Genomic DNA, 17,332 nt, shown 5'->3' with positions numbered 1-17,332 from the left:
CCGCGGCGCCCCCGCCGCCCACAGGGCTCGCCTTTCCCGCCGCCCGCCCGGCGACAGGGCGCCAGCGGCCCCGCCGCCGCCTCTCCTCAGGCACGGCGCTCCGGCGACCCCCCAGCCCCCCGCTGGCGGGCGGCGGTTGCGCAGGGCGGCGGGGCGCCCCCGGCCCCGCGGCGGGCCCCGTGGCGGGCGGCGGCTGGCGCCCGGCGCGGCGGGGAGCCGCGGGCGGCGGCGGGAGGGCGGGCTGCGGGGCGGGCGGTGCGCGGCGGCCGGCAGCGCTGCGCCCCGATAGGCGGCGGCGGGCCGTGTTGGTGCTGCCGCCGCGGCTGCTGCTGCTGGCGCCGAGCCGCTGAAGCCCGGCGGAGGGGCTCGCCGGCTCTCGCACGCAGCGGCGGCGGCGGAGCGCGTCGCGTCGAGCGGAGCGAGCAGGGAGGAGGAGGCGAAGGAGGAGGAGGAGGAGGAGAGGAGGAGGAGGAAGGGGAGGGGGGATCTTCTCGGCGAGGATGCCCGGAGCGGCTGCAGGGACGGCGGCGACAGGAGCAGGCTCGTCAGGAGCGGCAGCAGCGGGGATGCTCCCGGCTCAGGAGGCGGCCAAGATCTACCACACCAACTACGTGCGGAACTCGCGGGCCATCGGCGTGCTCTGGGCCATCTTCACCATCTGCTTTGCCATCGTCAACGTGGTGTGCTTCATCCAGCCCTACTGGATCGGGGACGGCGTGGACACGCCGCAGGCGGGCTACTTCGGGCTCTTCCACTACTGCATCGGCAACGGCTTCAGCCGGGAACTCACCTGCCGGGGCAGCTTCACAGACTTCTCCAGTCTGCCCTCGGGAGCCTTCAAAGCTGCTTCCTTCTTCATCGGGCTCTCGATGATGCTCATCATCGCCTGCATCGTCTGCTTCATCCTCTTCTTCTTCTGCAACACAGCCACCGTCTACAAGATCTGTGCCTGGATGCAGCTGACCTCGGGTGAGTGAGGGGCAGCGGCCCCGGCTCGGGGGGGGTGTCTCCGCGCCGCCCTGCGCTGCCCGGCCCTGCCCGGCGCCGCCGGGGGCACGGGCGGCTCTGGAGAAACTTGCGGCGGCGGCGGGGCCGGGAGCGGGTGGCGGGGCAGCGGCGGGGGCTGGCGGGGCGGCGGGGCCGGCACCGGCAGCGCTGCGGCGCGGTGCCGGGGGCCGCCTGGGGCCGCCCCACCGCCCGGGTGGGCACCGGCCGCGGGCCCAGGTCAGGCGCAGCCTCCGCCCCTCGGCACCGCCCCGGGGAGCGGGGGTGCCCGGAGAAATTGTCCGGCTTCGGGCCGGGAACCGACCCGTGAGCATCAGGCAGCTGCGGGCAGGGCTGGCGGGCAGTGGCAGCCCCAGGCTGTCCTCCGGCGCTTGGTCTGTCGCTAAAGGTCGGGAGAAAATGGCAGTGGGGGCCGTGGGGGACGCTTCGAGGGCGCGGCGGTGGGTGAATTTAACTCAGCGCCTGTTGAAGGTTAGTCCTGAGCCCGGGTGGCCCCCTGGTCCAGGCAGAGCCCGCTCCAGTTCAGCGGGAGGGGATGGCGAGGGCTTTTGCTGGCCAACTGGAAGGGCAGCCGAGGTCATTGGGTGTTACATGCGTGAGTTTTGGTTGGGGTCCGTTCCGCCTGTGCAAGGTGTATTCTTCTCTGTACGTTAGGAGTGTAAGAAAGAATTCCTTTTGGTTGCTGGTTTTGCCTCCGAAGGTCTTCTTACTTTCCCCATCACATCCAGTGTCTCCCTGGGGAAAGCGCATGATAAGGAGGGAGAACACCAGGACATCCCTTTCTGCATTCCCAACACAGCTTCCCCTCTGAGTTAGTAGAGAACGGGTGATTTGTGTGCAGCTGGGAGGCAGAGGAGGAGAAGAGAATGGTCTGTAGACTTGAGATAGTAACAAAATCAATTTTAGCAAGATAGTAAAGATTAATTCTTCAATAATTTGAAAAAAAAAAAGTCTAAAATCAAAGCATACCTTCTTGCTTGTCCTCCTGATAAAACCCTGAAATTGAGAAGTTTTGTCTTTGCAGGAATAAGCTGTTAGGGAAACTGAGCAAAATATCTCCAAAATGGGCTCACAATCACTTTTGAATTGACCTATATTCATTTCAGTTTCCGAGCAATAATTCTTCTGAGTTGTTTGCTGAGCAGCTTCAGCATTATTCAATTTGCCACCTAGTCCATGAGGCTTAGTGGAAATTTCTGGTTTGGATTAAACAGCTTTAACCATTTCTCTCTGTGATGCTGGTTTTATGTGTTGTTATATATATATATTTATGCTGTTTCCATCACTCATGTTTATGGTTTCTTTCTTTATCACTTGGGGATTGATCTGCAGTCATTTGAGGTTGGTAGATTTTCTCTCAATTCCAGTCAGGCTAGGTTTGGGCTCATTATCTCTGCAATGGGAATCCTCTTTGATGCTGGTGGCTACTTTGTTCAGTAACATGCATTCTGGTATGATCTTATTAATTGTACACAGTCATGTCACTTGGCTCCAGGCAGAGCAAACTGTTTCATCTTTGCACCACTGACGTCTCCTCTGCTCGGTTAAGGACTTTTGCTTTCAGCTGTCTCCTCTCCTTATGGCTCCGCTGGTAAAAGGTGGCATGAATATTCACTGGTTTGGTGCATCCTCAGCCTGTTTTGTTCATGCCCAGTATGCAGTAGGACAGCACAGTTTCCAAATCCCTTACATTTTCCAGCACCAGAGATAATGGTGTTTTATTTATATGGTTCCACTGCTTCATACCAAGAAGATAGTGCAAGGTATATAAAAATGAATCTGATTCCTTTACTGCATTTCTGCACAGGTGAATAATGATTAATAATAAAAACGTTTAGAAACCACTGCATGCAGCTGATCTGTGGGAGCCCTACCAGTCTATAGCATGCTGCATATGTGCAGGTATGACACCGAAGATACGTTTTCAGGCAATTAACACAGAATTTTTGTCATCTCCAAAGCTGGTAGATGCACTGTTGGCATTAACATTCAACATCAGGAGTTTTATGTCAGCAGTAGAATCACTTTTCAGACTGCTTACCTCCAAAATTAAAATAATAGGGGAATACATGTATAGCCAAGTGGTTATTGGCCATCTTTCCTGGTTTGTATGTAAATGCCCTGGAAGAGCTAGAACAATGTTGGGTGTTGAAAGAACCTGAATTTGTTGTTTTGCTGAAAGTTGTACCTTAATTCAGCATTTCCCTGACTGTTAATTACCTCAAAAAAGTTTCCTCAAAGGGAGAGGAAACTACCAGAAAATCCGTATCGGTTTGGGTTACACCCTTTGAAGAAGAAAGCATCGGTGGTGGGACAGAAGGAAACCTTAGAAAAAATTGTGCAGGACAAGAGAGTTATAATGAGTTCTGCTAGGTTTTCTATGAGCTATATGACCTACTTTTGTTATTATTCTACTGTTTTGAGAGGATAAGTAATAGGCAATAATAAGCTTAAGGTGCTTATCTCACAGATAATAATATAGTAATGTCATCTACATATGTGTGTAGTTCTTTGTAGTACAGGAATAAAATTGAACTTGAAGTAGTGAAATAAGCAAGTGTGTTAGTATAACTTTGATTTTGCTTGCTATTATGTACCTTAGTAGTATTAGCATTCATCACAGTTCATATAATACTTAAAATTTAATTTAAATCTTCTAAGAAGCATTTTTTTTTTGACCTGGGATCATGCTTGATTTAGGATTGCAGATGAACGCTTAGGAGCTAATTTCTTTAAAAGAAAAAGATTTTGTTCACATTCTGTCCTGCATGAGTCATTATAAATTGTCAGCATGATATAGCTCTTGTTTTGAAGAGATGTTTTTTAAACAGGGAAAAAATAAACAATATCTTGGACATACACATTTTCAGGCCTCCTTGCTGTCTAATCATGTCTATGACATGATCAAGCAGAAAAATCCTAGGAAAAAAGCAGTTTCCTATGTGTACGTGAGGACAACATTAGACTCCCTTACGATTTTGCCATGACTTAGACTGCTTTTTCTGTTTCACGTGCATAATGCAGTCAGGGTACACTTGATATCTTGAGAGCCAGTGTTGGCAGCCTTGTTCTCCAGCCTCTAGTCTCCCCTTCTGCAGTTTCAAAATCATGTACAAACACTTGCACGTACACTTACCAAATCTGAGCAGCTGCATGAACACACTTAGTGAAAGTTAGAAATGAGGTATTATTGTTCTTTATTACCCTGCATCTAAAGTTTGCAAGAAACCTTACAAAGACATTTCTTGAGATTTATTCCTTTGTAAGTTAAATAAATTAAATGCTTCAGTTCTGTTATTGTGATTTTTTTCATTATTAGACATGTCATTACTTTTGTCTTTGCTAGGATGTTGCAAGTTACAGGAAAGAAAAGTAAAGTAAGCAAAAGAAAGGCATAGAAGCATCCCGTGGACAAGTAGGATGAAACCAATGTACATATTTTTCAGGACACGGCTAAGCCCATGCCACAGTAAGAGGACAGTTGAACAAAACGACATAAAACCTCTGTACTTTGTCAAACCACAGGCCCAGTGATCTCCAACAGTGGTCTGTCACATAAGCCCACAGAAGCATCAAAGCTTTGAAAGCTCATTTTGCCTTCACTACTCTCTGTCCTCCAGCACTTGTGTTCAGGGATTTGCTAAGATAAGTCTTGGCATTTAAAAGCTCTTGCTGGAATTAATTTCTTTTTCATTACTTTGGTCACTTTTTGAACCTGTGTAAACTTACAGTGTTTACAGTGCTCCAAAGCAAGGAGTTCCACAGCTTAATACGTCTTATGTGAAGATTCAGTAGTGGGTTTTTATGTTTTAAACCTTGTACCTGCCCATTTAATTTGATCCCCCAGCTCATGTTTTGGAAGAGGCTGTGAGCAGGGTGTTCCCAGACACCTTCCCTGTGCTGGTCCTTGAATACACCTTTGCTGTATTCCCTGCTACCTGTTTTTGAGACTTGATGAATCTTTGGCTTCTTAGTCATTCCTTGGTTGTTAGGTTGTACCAGGCCTGTGGTCATCCCTGCTGCCCTGCCCGCAGCCGTTTCCAGCCTGCTGTATCCTTTCAGAGGCGATGGGATGAGAACTTCATTCAAGACAGGCAAACCAGCCATTTATACAATGGCATAATAATAATCTCTCTTTCATTCTTTGTTCCTTTCCTAGTAATTTTTAATACTCACTTTTTCACTGTTAGTGAACGGTGAGCTGATTTTTTTATGGAACTACCTATTACCACCCCAAGATCTTAGTCCTGAAGTGGTAATAGTCACCTTGGAGTACATCACTGTGCAGTTAGGTATTTTCCCCTCAAGGAAATGACTTTGTATTTATTTATCTACATTGACTTTAATTTGCCTTTTTATTGCCTAGTCGCTCAGTTTTGTAAAGTCTTTCTTCATAGTCTTCCCTTATCTTAGCTACCCTGAATGAACATCAGCAGCAAACTTTGTCATCTCACCATTTACCTTGTTTTCCAGTTCATTTATAAATAAGCGAGCAGCTCCCAGGTTCCAGCACAGATCCCTGCAGGACTCCACCGTTGACCTCTCTCCGCCTGGGAAATTGTCAGTATTCTCCTACCATCTGTTTCTAATTATTTATCCTTGCAAGGACATTTATTTTTATCCTCTGGGAGTTTAGTTTTTTTAAGACTTATGAATGACAGATTTATCAAATGTCTTTTGGAAGTCCAAGTGGGCTTTGTTAATGAAAATTTCCACAGATCGCATTATTTTCTACTTCTTTGGAGAGCTCTGGTAGTTTTGTAAAAAATTACTTAAAATAGGTGTGTTGGTCCTACCTTACTCCCTTTTGTCACACAAATATGCCATGTTTGTGCATGTGCCAACATAACTCTGTTGTTGCTGATGTACATGGTGCAGATATCAGTCTTTCTGTGGTTCCCCAGGTTTTACCTGGACCTGTTTGAAACCAGTTTTTAAAACTGGTTCCATATTACTCAATTGCCAGTTCTTTGGAGAGGTTATTACATGCCACAGTTAAAAATTCATTTAAAACAGGGAATTGTTTCAGAATGAGAAGGTGGAATTCCTCATTGCAGCTGTGTTGTTTGACTTGAAATCAGTCTGCAGGACCAGGTGACTTTTATGTAAGTCTTAAATGCCTTGACCTTGATGCTCTCAGAGCCTTTGTTACTGCTGTTTGTCAGATCTTGGTATAGGGGTAAATTCCAGAAGGCTGGATGAAAAACCAGTCTTGCACCAGTGTTTGAGCAGGATGTCTGGTGGGGTCAGGCAAGGCGCTTGCCTGTAGCCTCAGTGTCTTTAAAAATCAGTTGGGAGAATAATATACATTTACAGCTGCTGAACTTTGGAGGTGGTACAAAAATTATTTGTTTAATAAATTATAGTTATTTGTTTAATAAATTACAGTAAGGATAGCTAATTCCATAGACAGATTTGGATGTCATAATAACCTAGGCTTGCTTCAACAGCCTGTATTGTAATACATCAAATGCAGCGTAAGGCTTCTGGGGATCAAAATGTAGGAGACATCCTACTGATGGGAGAATTACCGAAGTTACGTGTTATGGAAAACAGTTATTTAGAAGAGAAATTAGAGGCTGTCGTAGATGTGTGTCTGCGTGTGAGCTCTCACTGCAGTGCTGCACTTAAGAAGTCCGATGTGGCCCCTAAATGTGTGCGCAAACAATGGGACTGCTGTTACCACAGTGGTTCCCATGCCCACTCTGTCCAGGACAAACATCTGTCAAGACTCCCTTTCAAGTATAAAGGAGATAGGATTTCAGGACTGGTTTAAATAAATGAAAGAAGAAGACCTAAAAGGATGAATTTTCTTGCTATTCAAAAGAAGATTAGAATTTGACAGATTATGGTATATCAGGACCTACAGGGGGAGATTTCAAGTCATGCTGTGCTCCTTAACTTGACAGATGCTATGTCTGGAAGCTGAAGTTACACAAACTTGCATGAGCCATGAGGTATATACATTTTTAACCTGTTAAATTTAATTTGTTAATTATCTTTACAGTGATTGCTTCTTCACTTGAAGCCTTTACATAAGATTGGCTGCCTCTTTCTAAGAGGCATGGCCTAACTCACCAGAAGCAAAGGACCTTAACCAATGCGGCTGCCAGCTTTTGTTCCCAACATGTACCTCAGCTGTAAAGCGAGAGGCACATGGGAGGCCAAAGGGAGAGGAGGGCAAATCCAGGAACATCAACCAGAATTTTGAACTGCATTTCAGCATTGATGCTGACTTTAATAAGAATGTTAACAACCCCCACCCCACCCGCAGGGTGAGGTAACTGAGGTTATTTAGTGGTCTGTGAGCAATAATGGGAGCTGGACCTTTGGTGGAGAAAATTCTGAAAAATTAGGGATGCTGAGGGCTCTGACCATGATAAAATGAGGATTGCCTCTGCGTCTTGGTGAAATGGGGTGCTGGAGTTGGGCAGGTGGGCAGGGAGCAGGGAAAGAGCTGAGTGCTCTCCTTGCTAACAAATAGACTGTCTCATCAAGCCTATAAGGACATTTCCTAAATTGAGTGGGCCCTGGTGCATGTGCTTCTTTTTCCTAGTGGAGAAATCATGCTGCCAGTATGATTTTCTGTCCGTTCAGCTCCAGAGGAAAGTTTCCCATCAGGCTTAATAGAGGTTCCCAGGGTTCCTCATCCTTAGGGTGGGAGTGCCCCATGGTAGCCTGCACTCTGCTACTGTCATGCTGGCTGTGATGCGTACTGGAAGTGCCCGTGTTCTAATGTGAGTTGGAAGGTTAGCTGGGTAGGTTGGAAAGATGAAGAACTGGAAGTTTTGTTATTTTATTTGAAGTAAACATTTTGATGTATTTCATGCTTTGGCTATAAAAATGAAGGTTAAAGGTGTGTCCTGTGAACAGTGGAAATGAAGGAAATGTGCCTCAGTGTCCCCTCCGAAAGTAATTTCTTCCCCAAAATACCCTGTGCCCACAGTATTAAAAGTTCTTTCCTGCATCCCGTCATCCCTTGCCTTCAGTAGCTAAATTGTCTGACTCCTCACACGCTCTTCATCTGTGTAGTTGACAAGGACACAGCATGTGTTAGAGCTGGCAGAAAGCTGTTTGTGTGTTGATTTGATGTCCTCAAGCTGCCACCTAGATTTGTTAAAGGATAAACTATCCCTGTCTTTCCACTAGTGGGAATTAGGAATACTTTCTGCTCTGCCCAGGAGCCAGCTTTTTCACAAAACTTGCAGAATTTTAGTATCTTGGAGGCTTGTAGCATCAGTCAAATTTGTTTGAAGTTGGTCATCAGGCTTAAAGTCACACAGCTGCATCAGTCTTGATACCAGAGGGAACCTGGCTAAAATGTATCACGTAAGAAGTGTATATCATTTATTTGTATGAGTGATTTGAGATTTTGATAGCAAAACTTGTTTTTGAAGGATAAAGGTGTGTTGGGAATAAAGAAGTTATATTTTCTTTTGTTTTAGAGTGTAATAAAGATTTCAGCATCTTATAACTCTGACAATTGCCTTTTATGAACATCCTGGGGGCTGTGGCCCACTGTTTGAAAAACACTAAGATAACAGAATAGTAAGATATAAAAGGAAATATATGAAGTTATTTAGGCAATTTGAGGCCAAATTCCAGTTCACTGAAAAAAAGATGTATGGGAGTTGAGAAGGAAGCTGAGAGGGAATTCAGAAGAGGGGTATATCACCTATAGAAATGTGGGGCGCTGAGAACTTGAATACCATTGGGAAAGAGAAATGGGGGTGAGCTTTTGGAAAGCAGCTGATGTTGGCACAGTTCTGCTTTCTTGCACCTGAAGGGGCATCACTGGCATAGATATGTCTGCTGCTGAGTTCTTTCAAAAATTCCTTCTAAAAGTTTAATGAAGAAAATGGCTATATGGGAAAATGAAGCCAGAAGAGGAGAAACATATGGATATTAGTGGCAGTAGAAGGCATGGTATAAAAGGAAGGATAGGTTTCAAACACTAAGGTTATTCTACCTTTTTTGAGAAGTGAACCTTTTGAGCAGTGTGTCATAAACAGCATTAGCTTTGATCTTGCAAACATGAAGAGAGCAAACATATCAGAACAGAAAATCTATGGTGTGATCAGGCAGTGTGGACTCAATATTTGAAACTAACAAGATCCAGCTGTGAGGAATGGCAGGGTCACAGTAGTGAGGCATCACAAAGGAAAAAATAAAAACATTTTTGCTCAGAAATGGTGAAATGGAAAAAAGACATGAGCAAGCGAAGAGCCTGAAAAGTCTGCAGAATTTGATAACATCAGTTGCTATCAGCATTGTTAAAAAATGCAGTGGCAGCATGACAGAGTGAATAGCTAGAATATGCATTACTGTGTGGAACAGTGTGCAAATCCCAATTACTAAGAGAGAATTACAGCTGGAATCTTTAAGAAGGGGAATATAATAGACTTCAAGATCTATCTGTTCTAAGGAAGATATTATCTGTCTTCATGTTGGCATTCAGAGATAGTGCAGACTTGAAAAAAGCTGGCCTTAGAATGAGTAGGTCATACGTACCAGGGGAAAAGGTTGCTTTATTTTCTCCTTGAGAAGCCAGATGCAAATTTATGAATTTCATTGATTTTAAAAGGTAGCTGATGGCCTCTGTGGAGAGCCACTTTGACACAAGCACATCATGTGCTATTTCAGAGAATATTTCAGAGAATTATTCAATCAAGTAATTGAGAGTGCATCAGAAGGAGAGAGCTACCGAATAAATGGTTTAAAATAAATTATTACAAACAGTTGATGAGTTGTCACACATTCTACTTTCCTTATTTTTCTGATTGTCTTTCAGAAAGGAAAAGTTTATAGAGAAGAAAGCTAGACATGTTGTACTTGCAGGGTCAAAGACAAACATTCTGAGTTTAGAGGTTTAGAAAATGCTACTTGTGAAACCTTTGGAGGTTCTTGTGTTTACTGCTCTAAGTCAAAAGTCATGCACCTTACTTATAGAAGTTCATTGAATAAGGTGAGACACCTTGTGCGATGAACATGGCCAGAATGTGTCTTGCAGTGCTGTGCTAGACTGCACCTCCGCAACCTCTCCCTACAGTACTTTGTTGTGATGGACTTTGTGTGCAGCAGAAGTGTGAATGAAATCGGACATGGTCTCTTAAGATCAGGGAAGATTTATGCAGGGAGGGGAGGAGGGTGGGCTAGAAGCAGTGTGTTTACCTCCTATCTGACCTCCTGCCTCTTTCTCTGCAGTAACAGGCTTCTGGAGTGGCTGTAGAAAAGCCAGTGTTCCTCAGTTCTATGTAACATAAAGTCTCTTTAGGAGAAGGTTGTTTTGCAACAGCCCAGGTGCCAGCATGTAAGCGTGAAACACCTACATAAATGATCCCATCCTTCTTGGAGATTAAGTCTTCAAAGTTAGGCTCAGACATTTCCGTATCAAGTCATCTCCTCAGCTTCCCAGTGCCCAACAGAGGGAAGCAGTGGCTGGGCCTGTATCTGCAAAGTAAGCATGTCCAGAACCACCCTCTGGTGCACAGTCAGCTGGAACGCTGGCCAGTGTCCATACTATTACATTTTTTTACCTTCTCAAACTGGGTCACCGGACTCACACTGCCTATGGGGAACCATTCCTGGCATGTCCTGACTTGCAGACTGTGCCCTGGCAATATTTTGGAAGATTGTTAGTTGGAACAGACTGAAAACACTCCCGTGACACATGCTGTGGGACAATTCTAACAATTTAATAGCGTAGACAGTTGCGTTTCAATGCCTGGGAGTGCTCCCTGGCGCTACTTAATTTATCCGTGTAAACATAACCACTACGTAGCAAAGCCTCAAAATGAGGAGCTCAAGAAGTACCCGTGCAGGAATGTGAATGTGACATGGGATTTAGTCCTTTAATTTAAACCAATTTATAACTGCAATTCAGTGCCATAGCGTTCAGTTGTGATTTTCTTTGTTTAAATTAACCATAAAAAACCCTGTGGATGAGAAATTGGCATGAAGTGTAGTTAGCTTTGAAACTAGGCTTAGTAATGACCTTGAAAAAGAAAAAGGTTTGTAACCTTTGGCAAGAGGAAGAAACGATCAGAAATGTAGAACAAGCCACAAAAAAGTTTTTCACCTAGACATGGGAAAATGTTGTCCACGCATCTAAATGAGTCTTCTCTCAGATGTGGACTGCATGTTTCAAAATCAAATTTCCCCCAGGTACCTTCAGCTTGTCTAATACGTTTTTGAACACTATAAAACTGTTACGCATTGAGTCTTTACCGGAGAGACATTCAGTGTGGCTTCATAAAGAGTTAATTCAATGTTTTAAGATTAATTCCATGAGAGAAATATTAAGACTTCCCATGAAAATAAAACTAGTCATCCTTGTAGCTTTATATTCCTCTAAAGAAAGTTAATTATTACTTGGTTTCTGTGTCTTACTATTTAGCCTTCCTATTACTGGTGAAGTTATATTAGAACATCAGTAAAATAAAAAGGTTTAAAGTGCAATTCATGGTCATTATACTAGAAAAATATGGTCCAGAATAGTCCAAACATGCTGATGGGTTACCAGCAACAATTGCTTGCATTTAGTTGATGTCAGGCATTTGTATTTGAATGGATACATTAGGTAGTGTGGCATCAGCTGGTTCACCAACAGCCATTCCCAAGCTGATGCTTCACTCTTTGCCAACCTGGAGGAGCAAGGTGATAGTGGTGGCATGGACTCACTGGTGCAGAGCATAAGTCCATGCAGCTGAGGATGGGTAATGGGTGAAGAGAGGGCCTAAGTACATCTGTTCACCAAAGGATGACAACGGGATGTCAATGTAATGTGGCTGTGAAGAGGGCATATGTGATCTTGGCACATATTTCATGAACTATTTCTAGCTGATTTAGGGCAATGTTGACATTGTTATGTAATACACAGTGATAATTCATGTAGAATTCTGGACACTGATGTCTAATCCTGACTGAGACGGCAGTAGCTGCAAAAAAGGAAAACCAGGTGATGTTTCTTGCAAGGAGAAAACTAGGAAGGCTTGGTTACTTTAATGTAGAAAGAGGAAGTTTGATAAGATGTCCATGACTGCTGTCTGAAAATGCATGGAAGGCTGAAAAACAAGAGGAAGGGAAAAGAATTGTTTAAGCCCGTGCTTTTCACTTCTATTTGATTTGATTCCCAGACTTTTTCCAAAGATGATGCTACATGCCCTGTTGCATTGTTAGAGCAAAGTACAACCTGTTAGGCCTACTTTGCGTCATGACACTTTAAAAATCTCAGAAGTGGTTTATGAATACCTCCTGAGTCCATGGCCCATCGAATGAAAAGTAATGACTTTAAACTTGTGGGTAACAGTGGCACAAGAACAGACGAGTATTGTCTGGATACAAATCACTTCAGCCTGGAAATTAAAAGAAGGATTCTAACTATTAAAGCAGTAAGGTTCTGTAACAACTTTCTAAAGGGAGTAGATTTGGTAAAATACTGAGCTGTACATTGGAAACAGATTGAGTGCCTGAAAGAGATTACAGAATGCAGTGTTTGTAACAGCATGCCTTGTTCCCTTCTCATTTCTCAGAACATCTAGGTGAATGCTCTTTTCTATTCTACTCCCATTTGTTCTGTTTTTTAAAACATTATCACTCCTATTCTTGGTGCCTTCTAGGATTAAAAATAGACAGTGACCAAAATATGTAGATCAGTCAAGTGGGGCTCCATTCTGCCATTCCATTTGGCATTCTGACCAAACAAACAAGCAAGGTTTGGTCCTTAAATTCCCAGCAAAACTGTAAAAGTGTCAACAACAGCTGCTGTGGTTAATGTGCTTCACATTTTCCCTTTGCAGTCAACATTTTCATGTGACTTGGATATTTAATTTCCTTTTAGAAAATTTAAGTTATGTCAGCTAAATACTGATGTTTAAAAGTGAGAGTGGTTGAAAAATGAATCTTTAAAATATTCTAAAAGACCAAGGTTTCAGGAAAAACAGTTTACAAATTGTCAGTTCTATGACTAATGTGAGATCTAGTTTTGCTAAGGATGTTTCCCTGATAATTTGTTGCTTGTTATCTCTCCATGCACCTAATTATTTTGTGATGCCATGCTGCTACGTAAAGAACCTTTCTAAACAGCTAAGAAACATATAAAATCTCTTCCTCTTGTTGATATGCTACTGGATGCTGCATTTTTTGTGTGAATAACTTTATGTCAAATGCATTGGATATTGTAGAAAGAAAAGGCTCAACAAGTGGTCCTTGCTCATGCACACTGGGATGCGGAGCAGCACTGAGTTCCGTGTTCTGTCCATGCTGCCGCCTTTCCTGCCTCCTGTGGCAGTTTGAGAGGGAGAGAGAGGAGGGAGCACTTTGGCAACGGGATAAACAAGTGTTCAGTGCATCAAACAACTGTATGTAAGGCACACCCTGAACTTCAAATGAAACACTTTTGATCTTGCACTTCTCTATGAAAGCTATCTCATGCAGTATGCATACTTAAAAATGCCTGTTTGGGATTTCACACCCTCAGGGACACATCTGCAGATACAAGTATCTGGGTTTACATGTAGCCTTACTGAATTCAGTGAGTGTCTATGTCAACCTAAGATGGTATATTTAATAGCTGAGTGTTAAACATATAGCACAACATTTCATTTAGTTTTAATTGTGTGGTATTCTGGAGGAATTGTGCTGAGGCAAAAGTAAGGTTGTCTGGGAAGTGGTAACTGCATTTTTGTCTCTTCCCAAGGCACGTAATTTTTTTATTCCCTGGGGCTGCTTTTTCCCAAATCAAGTCTGAACCAAATGCAAAGCACACTTCTACAGACAGCTCTATTTTACTATAAACTACATCAGGCAATGGGTAAGCATAGATACAACAGCGGAGTTGTGCCAGAGAACATGCAGTGAAACACCTGGCTACACACGTCTGGCTTAGACTGCGGTAGGATGGTGTCACCATCGGCCCTGGCAGAACTCACCTGGCCCTGGCAAGGCCAGGCAAGTGTTTCTGCAGTGAATCCATGAGTGTTCGTCTTAGTGATAACTTACAAATACAGGCCTATTCTGTGCACTAACGACCTGCATAAAGGAGGAACTAAAGCGAGGGACTTCAAGGACTGATAAAGGAAACACTTGCTGCAAAGAAGGTTGTCTGACTGGAAGGTTGCCACACCATGTAAAGTCAGCAGAATTCACAGTAACTAGAACAAATGTAACAGTGGCAGGGGGAGATTGCGATTGCCAACTCAATTCAGGACTAGAAGACACCCACACCTGCCCCCCGACAGGTGAATTGAAAATACATTGTAACTTTAAATCAAAGGAAGAGATATATAGACCACTAGAAAACTATAGTGTATAACCAATTACCAATAATATCTTTCAGGTAGAGTTTGGAAAATACGTATGTATAACTAGACTGTATAGATATTATTCTTCGTCTGAGTTTTGAGCTAGCTTTGTGGAATGCCACCTAGCTGCCAACTTTGCACAGACTTGTAATAAAAGAAATACCTCAACACTGTGTGTATTGGCTTGCATACCTGCGTAAAGATCCCACTTTTTGGACATTAGGTTATTATGTCAGTCTGTGGAGGCCAGGCCATCAAGCAGTTGCCTACATCCAGGTGTCTGTGCTTAAAGTGCCTCAAAGATCCTGTCTGACCTGTGACTGCTTTTCCAGGAGGATACAGGCCTTCCAGAGGTTCTCCATCATCCACACACAGATGTCTCATGAGTGGTAGAAGAGCTCAAGTGGTATTAGGCACCAACATGATGGCAAGCGAATCAAACCCTAGCTTCTACTCTTAAGTTGCCTTAACTTAAAACTTAAACCACTTTCATTTAGGTTTCTCAGTCTGGAGATTAATCCGACCCTCTGTGGCTATGAAGCCATCCTGGTCTCAGGCACCTAATTAGCCCTGGATATGAGCTGTTCTGAACAGAGCCACCATGCCTGCATGGCATGGCTGTTCTGTCATCTGGTTAAGCATTCAGAGATCCTGGAGTTGACCAAGTGCCTATGCAGCCAGCTAAAACTGCCTGCTTTGGCCAGTGGTCTGCAAGAGGATCATCCATGGGACTAACTGTATAAGTGTTTTAGTTCTGGTTAGGAGTGCATTTTTAAAGTTGATCTTCTGGTTGCCCAGCTTACTACACTTTGATTCACTTGGTGGAACAGTCTTGGGATGTGCAAACTGGGTTTCTTTCTAAATAAACTGAACCAGATGTCATCCAGGAGTACACCTGATGCACTTCTACCACTGATGTGTGTGCCTTCCACGAGACCAGCCTAGGGCTCGTCCAGAGTGAAACCTCTGGAACGCACACATTGTGGATATTAGGTCCTAAGAACTGTTTCACTTTTTAGGTCCACTTTGTTGCAATACATAACTTGCTGATGTAGATACAGGCTATGCTTCCATCCATTGGATTATAAAGTTGAGTATAGGAATGATTAAACAAGTATTTTGTTTTAAATTAGCCATGTAATGTCATAGTTCCTTCTTAGTAGGCTTTTGCCTGGGATTAAAATAAAGCTGCAGTGTCATAAATGAATCAGAAATATGATAAAGGAATTTGAATTACCTGATGCTGAAGATTAGTGGCTAGTGTATGAAGAGCTGCAAAATAGGTATTGACAGTTGCTAAACAAAGCTATTGTTATTTATTGCTTCCATTTATCATAGCACTAAAAGTCAGGTTCTAATCATTTAAAGTAAATACCTCAGTTCTGCTGAGCTTCAGTCATCCCTGTCAGAGAGGAATAAATGCAGGAAGTAATGTGTACCTAACATAATTTTCTGAAAAACTACATAATTTTAGTAGTGTAAAATGAAATTGCATTAGTATTTTTTATGTAGGTTCTGCAGTGCCTTAGTTTTTGATGCTGTATCCTCAACAGACATTGTGATAAGTCATTAATTTGTATGTGGATTTAGCCAGTTGAGAATAGGAGCAAGGAAGGTCATTGTAAATGAATGCACATTCTTTTGTTCTGTAAAATAGTGTATTTAAATTGTGATTTCTCAAGCTCTTCTAGAGTACATTATGGTCCTATTGTGCTGATCTAGAATCTGTTAGCGTCAGTGAAAAGATGCTGCCCATTGGTTTCAACAGAATCCATCAGCTGAGCAAAGAATTTAAGCACATGCTTTGATGGGTTGGAAGCATGTTTTAAATGCTTGGCTTAATTGAAATCCAGAAAAAATACTCACCCATCTGGGTATCAATCAAATATTTCCTGTATATCCTTTTTCATTATTTATACAAACACATACATTATAATAAATAATGGAGTAGCAGATCCATACCAGAAAACTAAAGGGTTAACTTCTAAGGACCATTCAGCAATCCTGATGTGGTACTGAGCAGTCTTACTCTTGCAAATAATCCCACTGTGTCTATGCCATTCAGTATTAGAGGAGCTATTAATTCTTATATTATACCCAGTTAAGTCTTTTAAAGAGAAATAGCTATATGGTCATTTGGTTCATAACGTACTGCTAACATGGAGCCACATTTGGATTCCGTGACAGACAGCAAGGTGGGAGTTAGTAGATACTATATTACTGCAGTGCTTAGTGAAAGTTAGCGTGAATGAAGTGATTTCATTAGCTTATAGTTAGTGTACCACAATGTGATGTGCTGTAAAAATGTGTAAGCACATGCTGTATAAAAAGGTCTACAGCAAGAATTGTCCTAGCAGCAGATTAGAGAGGGAGGTGTAAACCTAAGCATAATACCACTTTTTGTAAAGTACAGTGTACTGTAAGTATGGGGTTAGTGCAGTGTGAGTCAGTCTCCCGAAGGAGGGAATAGTAGGATCCAGTTGCTGTCTGTCAGTGTAATCAAAGACCATAGGAGTGAAAGTAAAGTGCTTGTGCAATTAAGATTATGAAGATAAACTGCTATCTAAGTAACTAGACAGGTGGCTGTCAGTAATGCGCTTATATTTCTTACCCACCTAAATAATTTAAATAATAATAGCTTCTAGACTTCACAGTTATCCAAAACAATGTGAAACCTTACATTCAGGTTACTGCTTTCTATCTGTCCCTCTCTCCTTCCATCCCTTTCCGCTGCGTTTTGTGTTCCCACAGAATTATGTCCCTACTGAGACTGCAAGCCCCCTGGAGCAGGGACTGGATTTGATTTGATGTTTGAACAGAGCCCAACATAAGCTGAATCCTGATTGTGGCCTCCAGCCTTGACTGCCGTGCATATTGCAGTAAAAATAATAATTATGGTTTGAATTTTGTTTGAGTGGTGTGAGTAGCATGAGCAGATGAGCTACCCAATTTGCAACAACTCTGTACTGAACAGAACCTGCTGTGCAACCTTGGGTAAGTCATTTCACCTTTCTGAGTTTTCCCGA

At 43.1% G+C, this 17,332-nt stretch overlaps 1 protein-coding gene across 2 annotated transcripts in view; it reads left to right on the top strand.

Moving 5' to 3' along the window:
- Positions 1 to 236: 236 nt before the first annotated feature.
- Positions 237 to 17,332, top strand: part of LHFPL3 (LHFPL tetraspan subfamily member 3) — a 252,163-nt gene continuing 235,067 nt past the window's right edge. For both annotated transcript variants that reach the window (XM_037387421.1, XM_037387422.1), the window contains exon 1: positions 237 to 969. In XM_037387421.1, the coding sequence (XP_037243318.1) occupies positions 501 to 969 (469 nt within the window). In that variant the 5' untranslated portion in view covers positions 237 to 500. The remainder of the gene's footprint in view (positions 970 to 17,332) is intronic.

This window comes from Falco rusticolus, chromosome 5 (assembly GCF_015220075.1).
Source record: "Falco rusticolus isolate bFalRus1 chromosome 5, bFalRus1.pri, whole genome shotgun sequence".
NCBI classification, from domain to species: Eukaryota; Metazoa; Chordata; class Aves; order Falconiformes; family Falconidae; genus Falco; species Falco rusticolus.
The sequence above is the reverse complement of the archived record's forward strand: the minus strand, read 5'-3'. Positions and strand labels throughout refer to the sequence as shown.